The sequence below is a fragment of the Nuphar pumila genome, chromosome 3 (genome assembly GCF_984573655.1).
Source record: "Nuphar pumila chromosome 3, dmNupPumi1.hap1.1, whole genome shotgun sequence".
NCBI classification, from domain to species: Eukaryota; Viridiplantae; Streptophyta; class Magnoliopsida; order Nymphaeales; family Nymphaeaceae; genus Nuphar; species Nuphar pumila.
The window spans coordinates 37,165,976-37,175,558 of NC_143251.1; the positions used below are offsets into that span (position 1 = coordinate 37,165,976).

At 37.2% G+C, this 9,583-nt stretch overlaps 1 protein-coding gene across 1 annotated transcript in view; it reads right to left on the minus strand.

Moving 5' to 3' along the window:
- Nucleotides 1-8,184, minus strand: part of LOC149842606 (uncharacterized) — a 70,551-nt gene extending 62,367 nt beyond the window's left edge. Inside the window, exon 1 of the mRNA XM_090001513.1 lies at nucleotides 8,030-8,184. Coding sequence (XP_089857639.1) covers nucleotides 8,030-8,162 — 133 coding nt within the window. The 5' untranslated portion in view covers nucleotides 8,163-8,184. The remainder of the gene's footprint in view (nucleotides 1-8,029) is intronic.
- Nucleotides 8,185-9,583: the final 1,399 nt, after the last annotated feature.

Here is a 9,583-nt window from a genome sequence, read left to right on the forward strand (position 1 = left end):
ACAGCTCTAAATAGAGCTGTTGGACTGTGCCCAACAGCTCTATTGAGTCCTCTTTCAGCTGTGTATATAAAGGGGTGCAGCCCCTCTTGTATTTTACCCCAATGCTTCTTAAGCAATTGGTTTTTCATATCAATAAAGAATACATTTTTATTTTTATTTTGTTTCCAGTTATACCCTTTTTAAGGGTTATGCTTTAGTGTCATTCTTGACACTTGCTCTTGTTAATCAAAGCACGTGTTTCGAAGATCCCCATTTCATTTCATGGTATCAGAGCCGCGGAAGTACTAAATCTTGAGGAAAAGCTGCCTCGGTTTCCATGCCCGTTTGCAAAAGTGTTCGCCACTTGAAGAGAAGTGTTTTATCACTTCATTGGAGAAGATTTCACATCTTGTTGTATTGTTTTTTTTTCTTTCTTTCTCATTTTCCTTCTTGTTTCTCTTCTATCCCTATTCTTTCTCTCCTTGTAATCGATGGATGACAATGATAAAGTCACCATCATGCCTATGAAACTAAGCGATACGAACTATGTAACATGGGCTTCAATCATGAAGCACCATATATGGGGAAAAGGCTTATGGGGGATTGTGGATGGTTCCGATTCGGAACCTAAGCTATCTCTTACTAAAAAGGAGGGAGATAAAGAGGTCCCTCTATCGGAAGAAGAGAAAATCAAGGCTATTGCCTCATACGAGAAGAAATGGAAAGAATGGAGAATATCTCATGCGAAGATAATGTCATGGCTTATCAATAGCGTTGACATTAAAAAATGCTCAAGTCTTGCCAAATTTGATCATGCCGATAAGGCATGGGAATACCTTAAGAATATGTATTCCCTTAAAGATATTGCAGACGTGTGCAACCTCCAAGAAAAAGTTCGAATGATGACACAAGGAGACAAAACTATTCGTGAATATTACAATGGGTTGTCCGAACTTTGGGAAGAACTTTCCCTTTTAGAACCAAAGTGGCATTGTGCGGAAGACATCGAGCTTCGTCAGAAATAACTCGATGCTGAACATTTTTACCAGTTTATCACTGGATTAAGGCCGGAATTTGAAACCACTAAATCGCCCCTACTTCACCGGGGAAAAATTCCTTCTATTGTTGAAACTATTGAAGAGTTAACAATGGAAGAAAATCGTCTCCGGAAAGGTTCTTTAAAAATTGAAGATGATTCCGTTTTAGCCGTGTCTAGACCAGGGAATCATGTTCGATCATATAGGCCTCCTCACTTTAACCGACAAAATGGTGACTATGATAAGAAGAAAGTTATTTGTCATCACTGTCATGAACCGGGACACTACAGGCCACAATGTCCCAAACTTAAGGAGCTGAGAGAAAAAAGAGCTGCAATTGCTGGATCGGAGCCTAAAGATCAGGATGCACCAGTTTCCCTGGCCCAACTAATGGAGATTCTTCAGCCTCTCATCAAAGGTGCCTCTTCCTCATCTGAAGCTTCAACCGGTGCAGCAGCCTCATCTTTTTCTGATTTAGGTAAAATTTCTTGGCTTCTTGACTCTGGTGCATCTTTTCATATGACCCCAAATAATCAAAGTCTATCCAAATGTGTTAAAAATAAAACAAGTGTGTCAAAGGTCTTTACTGCTGATGGGACTTCTCTTGAAATAGAAGGAATAGGAAATTTTGAAAAAATTTATAAAACAAAAAATTTTTTTATTCCAGAAATTAGACATGTTCCCAAATTAAATTTAAATCTTTTATCTGTATCTCAAATTTCTGATTATGGGTGTAATATTTCTTTTTCTTCTCATGGTTGTTGGGTACAGGATCGCCAGTCAGGCAAGCTGATTGGGGAAGGCCATAGAGAAGGAGGACTCTATTACATGGATTTTTTGGAAATGCCGAAGAAAGCTTTTTGTTATAATATTCAAAAAATAGAGTTGGAACTGTAGCATAAGAGACTTGGTCACCCACATATAGCCAAAATCCAACATTTTCCAAATCTAGGAAAATTTTGTAACTCTGAATCATTTGATTGTAAAAATTGTATTCTCGGCAAAATGAAAAGATTACCATTTCAGAACAGAACCTTTTTCTCTTCAAGACCACTTGAATTAATACACTCGGATGTTTGGGGTCCTGCACCAGTAATTTCTAAAGGAGGATTTGTTTACTATGTTATTTTTGTCGATGATTTCTCCCGACATACGTGGATGTACTTTCTCAAACATAAGTCTGAAGTATTTTCATACTTTCAAACTTTTCATAATATGGTTAAAAACAAATTTCAAAATGATATTACTATTTTTCGCACAGATTCAGGGGGAGAGTTTTTATCCACAGATTTTCAAAATTATCTTAAATTGCATGGCATCACACATCAAAGATCTTGTCCTTATACACCTCAACAAAATGGATTGGCAGAACGAAAACATCGCCATATTATAGAAACCACTAGAACTTTATTAATAGCAAATCAAGTCCCTAAAGACTTTTGGGCAGAAGCTGCCTTAACTGCCACCTATCTCATTAATAGGATGTCATCTTCTTCGTTACAAAATATCACTCCCATTGAAAAACTAATGAACATTTCTCCAGACTACTCTAGATTAAGAATATTTGGGTGCAAATGTTTTATATTTACTGACAAAAATGATAAACTTTCCCCTTGTGCGATTCCCTGTGCCTTTTTAGGATATGCTGAAAACCAGAAAGGTTATAGATGTTTTGACTTCAAAAATAATAAACTATATGTGTCTAGAAATGTTTCCTTTCTTGAAAAGGAGAGCTTCTTTGATTTTAGAAAATTAAAAGACGTCACTGAGTACTCCTTTTTGCTAGATCTAACATCAACATCTGATAAATATGACCTTGACTGTAACTTTGATGATGATCAAAGAATTATTGATCTTAATGTTGAAAATGAAGAAGTTCATAGAGATACTAGTATTCAATATTCCAGGCGACAAGAGTCTAATACTCCATGTGCACTTGAGAAATATTCTAACATTCCAACTAGACAATCATCCCGAATCTCGAGGCCTCCAGAAAAGTTTGTATCATACGAGTCTTTCTCACCCACATATAGGGCAGTTATTGCATTAATTCACTCATATGAAGAACCATCCACATATTTTCAAGCAAAAAATGATATCAAATGGATAGAAGCCATGAAAGCTGAATTAGATGCACTTGAAAAGGCTTCTACATGGAATATTCAAGATCTTCCTCCAGGGAAGAAAACTATAGGATGTCGATGGGTTTATAAAATTAAAACCAAGAGTGATGGTACTCTTGAAAGATATAAAGCCCGTTTAGTAGCCAAAGGTTATGCCCAAGAATATGGGATTGATTATGAAGAAACCTTTGCTCCGGTGGCTCGTATGACTACTGTCCGAACCTTAATTGCCTTAGCTTCTATCAAAAAATGGTCTATTTTTCAAATGGATGTCAAAAATGCTTTTTTAAATGGAAAGCTAGTTGAAGAAGTATATATGGAACCCCCTCCTGGTCTAAGTATTCCTAAGGGTAAAGTCCTTCGCTTAGAAAAAGCTCTTTATGGACTTAAACAAGCACCAAAAGCTTGGTATGATAGGTTTAGTCGTGTTATGATTGATATTGGTTTTCAATTCTGTTTAACTGACACTGCTTTGTTTATTAAGAATTCTGATGCAGGGATCATTGTGCTTCTTCTCTATGTGGATGATATGATCATCACCGGAAGCGATAAACAGGGAGTTAAAACAATCAAAACACTTCTTAAATCTCATTTTGAAATGACTGATTTGGGCTTGTTGAGATATTTTTTAGGCATTGAAGTTGCTTATTCTCCTAGAGGATATTTATTATCTCAGACTAAATTTGCTTTTGATATTGTTTTCAGGTCTGGTATTACTGATGATAAGAAAGTTGACACTCCAGAAGTTGTTAATGTTAAAATGAAGATTGATGATGGAGAACTTCTTGCAGACCCTACTCCTTACAGACAGCTTGTCGGGGCACTTTCCTATCTATCCATTACCAGACCAGATATAGCACATGTTGTTCATACAGCAAGTCAATTTCAACATGCTCCTACTTCTGTTCATATGGGAGCAGTCATGCGTATTATCAGATACATCAAGTCCTCTCTTTCACGAGGACTTTTCTTATCTTCCTCCTCTTCTCTTGATTTAATTGCATATACTGATGCTGATTGGGGAGGTGATCCCAATAACAGACACTCAACCACTGGCTTTTGTGTCTTTTTAGAGGAATCATTAATCTCGTGGAGGTGTAAAAAGCAGCAGAAGGTATCTCTCTCATCCACCGAAGCTGAATACAGAGCCATGGCAACCACGACCATGGAAGTAGTTTGGCTCCGACGACTGCTTGCTGACATGGGAGTTGAAGCAACAAAGGCTTCACAAATGTGTTGTGACAACAAAAGTGCGATCTACATTGCCAGTAACAGAACATTCCACGAACGCACCAAACACATCGAAATGGATTGTCACTACGTCAGAGAGGAATATCTACACGGGATAATTGATCTGCCATATGTCACTTCAGAATATCAGTTAGCAGACTTCTTTACAAAGCCTCTCGCTGCTCCCCGATTTCACTTTCTCTTAGACAAACTTTCGCTCATTGTACCGTAAGTTTGAGGGGGAGTGTTAAAATGTAAAACTGTACATATATGTATATATAATAATATTATATTATTATATATATATATATATATAAATACATTTTTAATTTCTTTCTTTTCTGTATTTTTTTTCCTTTATTTTTATTTTTTTGTCTTTATGTCATCTAGTTCAGTTTGAACTAGAATGACTGTTGCTAGTCAAGTCCTGTCCAGACTTGACTAGCAATAGAGCTGTTGGACTGACACAGTCCAACAGCTCCAACAGCTCTATTGAGTCCTCTTTCAGCTGTGTATATAAAGGGGTGCAGCCCCTCTTGTATTTTACCCCAATGCTTCTTAAGCAATTGGTTTTTCATATCAATAAAGAATACATTTTTATTTTTATTTTGTTTCCAGTTATACCCTTTTTAAGGGTTATGCTTTAGTGTCATTCTTGACACTTGCTCTTGTTAATCAAAGCACGTGTTTCGAAGATCCCCATTTCATTTCAATTTTGACAAAATTGGGTGCATGGAAGCCCTAAAAGGGAAAGAACAAAAGTGAAAAAGAAGTTTTTTTTTAATTTATAACCCGAAGAAACTGCACCCGGCACGAAGACCTGGTCACGCTGGCTCAGCCTTCCATACCTACGGTTGCCGTGCCAGCTGCGTAAAACTCTGAGGCTAGGACCCTAAACAAATTGGTTCTTTTCAATGTTTGCTCATAATCATTGAACAAAATCCTTATGTAAGGAATTACAAGAAACTTACGAAGTTAAGAGTCCCATTTTAACTAAACTTTTCTTCGCCAATAACCTATGATTTGAAAATAGGTGAAGATAAATATTTTCAAAACCATTTGAATAATTTTAATGAGTTGGTGAATAAGTTCACTGCATTAGACGTTAAGATTGATAAAGGGCAGAAAACATACATATTACTTTGTTCTTTGTCTATGTGTAGTTCGTGGGATGGGCTGACCATGCCTCTTGGTAGCACAAAAAGACTCTTAATTTTTAATTTTGTTGTGGCTACCTTTCTTGGAAAAGAATCTCAGCAAAAAACAATCCATGATTCCCCTATTGAACTTCCCTTACAGACTTGCACTTGTTATGATTATACGGTCAATTCCATATTAGCCTATCATCATGCTATGCAGTTAAAAGCCAGCCTAAGCTCCCTCCTGGGTCGCCTAGGCTACTTAGGTGCAAGTCTACTATCTAGGAGTGCCTAGGTGGGGGGACACCAAGGTTGATAATTTATATATTTGTCTTTTTTATAATGTTTAAAACATTATAATCATGTTTTGGCTGTATATTTTGAAACATTTAAGTTCTTCAATGTTTTTTTATGTTTTTTTATGTTTTTTTATGTTTTTTTATGTTTTTATATGTTTATCTTAAATCATTATATTATTTTCTAGCTCTCTAGGCTACACAACTAAACAAATATTTGTTTACATGGATTTGAATGTTAGAAATGTAATTATGTTTTAATAGTTTAGCTTTGTTAATGAAGTGTTTGATTCAGTTGTTTAGCTTCACAACTTTTGTTGAATATATATTTTCTATTACTTTTTAAGAATTTATGATGGTTTTTGCAACCTTAGTCGTGGACTCGTGAATATATAGGTGAATCCATGAAAGGTCAGCTTTCCATCCTTTGCAGTGGCTCTGTTCCAAGCCTCATTTCATAGAAAACCTCAAAGGGGCTCTATTTCATTTAATTTTTTATTTTTTGGTTATTTTCCTTTTTTTGGGTCCTGAGTAGCCCAACTTGGCCTTTTAGGGGACTGGCACCTAGGTGCCGAGTAGCACTTTTGGCTACTCAGTCATCATGTACATGTCATTAGAGGTTTTACTTTTGAACTTGTCAAATATATGCACACGCTCACAACAACAGTACATAACCTTTCATTACTTGTTTTGCGTTTACTGTTGACTTCTTATCACAGAACTCCTCCATTCTTTAAATACTTGCAAAATTTCCTTCTGCCTTAGTTAAAGTTCATTGTTTCCAATTTAACGAAAATGTTTTTTAGTACCTGGAGGATCTTAAGGACAATCCAGACCCTTGAATAAGTGTTTCCTTAAACTTCCATATCACCCACTTTTTACTATACTTTTTTTCTTCTAAAGAAATTTATTTCATAAGGACTTGCCATTAATTCATAAGGAGGGAAAAAGCACAAATGGAATGGAGAGTTGTGTGTTGTGTTGTAGAAGGACAAATCTTTCCCCCAAAAAGAATTTAATAATTCGCGCGTATTTGGTTGATCATAGGTTCTTCATCGGCAAGGTCTCTAGTTCAAGTCATTAATGGCCCAGTTATGCCAAGAAAAAAAATATTTTTCTACTATATCTTTAACAGATTTATGCATTGAATTTCATTCGCCCTAAAAGAAAACATGTTTTCTAAAGGCATTCAAAATAAGATGGATATCAAAATAGTTCTATTTATAAAAATCAAATTGCAATAACTTTCAAAAGTCACTCTTTTTAATATTTGAGAAAATAAGAAAATTTCCGAAACAAGCAATAGAATCATCCACTTGAGAGATTCTAGCAATAGGTATCGTTTGTCCAATCTCTGGATCCAGTTTAAGATTCTAGCTATCGAACCTCTACTGAAGTTTCCAACAACTATCGTGAAGACTGCTTGTTGTCAAACTTGTACTGATCCATTGGGCAGTCTTAGTGTTCATGTTTAAGTTGCCACATTGGATTATTTAGGTGGTTTCTTCAGTTTTTTCCTCTTTCTTATGCCACTTTCAGCACTGCAATTTCCACTTGAGAGAGAGAGAGAGGACGAAGAAGAAGAAGGTGCCCCAAGTTTTATGGGCACCAGACAAAATAAGCTTCAACCATTATGCTTCCATCTCTTCAATTCCAACTTTCCCCAAAATAATCAACCCACCAGACTGAAACGCTTTCTAATTTTAACACAAAACAGTCCAACAACCAACTCCTAATCACAGAAACCATACATTATCCCTTTAACAAATTCATTGCAATGTCCACCACATCAACCATCACAGCGAATGCCAACAGACACAGAGAAGAAAACCGTCTCATCAGCAAACAATCCGCAAAACACAAAAACTCTCGATTCAATACCCCATTATTTCTCACCACCGCAATGTTGAATATCAAAAACCGTTACAAATTGAATAAAAAAAAACGATAGTTGGTTTCAGTCCTAGCAATTAATGGTGCCAATGAGGGCAAAAACCATCGCAAAATGATTATCGTAACAACATGGAAATTAATCAAAGGAACAAACAAACCCCCGAAGAACATTAAGACAAAGAAATCATTTCCCGGCATCGATAAACGACGAAGAAGAAAAGGGAAGAAACCTAGAAAAGCTAAAAAAACAGAGCAAAAATGCCTATAAAACGAGCAAATTCTCAAAATGGGCTTTCAAAAAATAATGAAAAAAAGGAAAAAAAAAAACTCACAGATAGCGAGTAGAGGGCACGGGCCGTTATCATTCTGCAAGATGATGGGAACCGTCCGATCGAAGAAACTGACCATCTTGATCTTGTAGGAGTCGCTTCTCGTCTGTTCCTTCCTTTGCTCCTCACTCGCCATCGAAGAAACAAAAAAAAAACAACCCAAAAATTACAGAAAAAAAGAAAAAGATGAACTCAGCGAATTTGAAGAATAGGGTTTTAGTAGCGTCGAAATTTGGAGAGGAGAGAGAGAGAGGGGGGGGGGGGAGGATTGCGGTTTACGAACGACGGATTTTATCGGGTTTGTAACGTGAAAATACGAGTGAGAACAAAAGATTATTTCCTATCATACTTGTAAAATAAGCCTATTCAGATAAAAGCGCCACGTAAGACGTAGGAACTTTTCTAACATGAAATGTACTATTTCTTTCTAAATTTACATTTACGTTCCTTGTTCTGTACAGCTGGTTGCTTTACATAAAGGCTTGACTTTCGTATTCACTACTTCGTCGTACGATGACTCCGCGTTTTCGTTGTCTCTGATTTCCCCCACGGTCCGGTCTCCGTCGGTTCACCTCGAAGTTCGCTCATTTATCTTTCGGATTTGCCCTAGCTTTTTTCATAAATTACAGTCATGCCCCTTTTGACGTTGTTGACCACTTAACTTAACTTGGCCCGTACCAAGTTAGTGGCTAGCACGTCTCTGCGACGATACAAGGATATAGTTCCATAGCCCTGCAAAACAAATCTTGGTCTGAATCGTGATCGATGACTTGATCTTTGTTGGCTTGGAATGTGGAAACGAGCCTGGTCAATTTGACAAGATGACTAGGGATGGCAGTGTACTGGGGTGGGGGACAAGGTCTCCACTCTCGACCCGTCTCAAAATCTTGCCTTCCATCCATGCACGGGTTTTGATTTTAACCTTCGTCTCCGCCTTCATCCTTGTTTCATGTCCTTCATTCTCGATCCAAATAAGGGTAAGAAGGGTGGGGTTCATTTTTTTTCGATCAATTGTCATCCCTAAAGAAGGATTGGGGACGGGCCGGGGTAGGAGAAAGAGTAAATCCATCCCCGCACGGGTTTTTTATTTTAACCTCCATCGCGATTTCATGTCCTTCATCCCTAGTCCAAACGCCCCCATTTCCCGGTTCCACCGCCATCCTTAAAGATGACCAAGCCAAGTGCATGGTGTTGTCAGTGGGAACATGGCTGGCTTAATCATTTGACTTGATGGTTGGGCTGTATGGGCTTAGGTATTTAGTCAAAATTATGCTTCTCAAGAACCTTTAGCTTCTTTCAAAACATAGGAGTCTCTTTTATGCTGTACAGTGAATGTTGCTTAGGAACATATGTTTGTCAAAAGTAGTCTTATAGTCAATTGTAAGATAGTTTGTTTCAATACCAACTTGGGCTACTCCGCTTGTTTGGCAGGAGCTGTCAGTGCAAGTCACCTTGTGTGTTGTGACGTTGCAGGTTCAAAACCCAGTGGTACATTGTATAACTGGTGGGTTCTGCCTAACCCCCAGCTTGCCTTTAGAAAATATATATAGTTTGTTT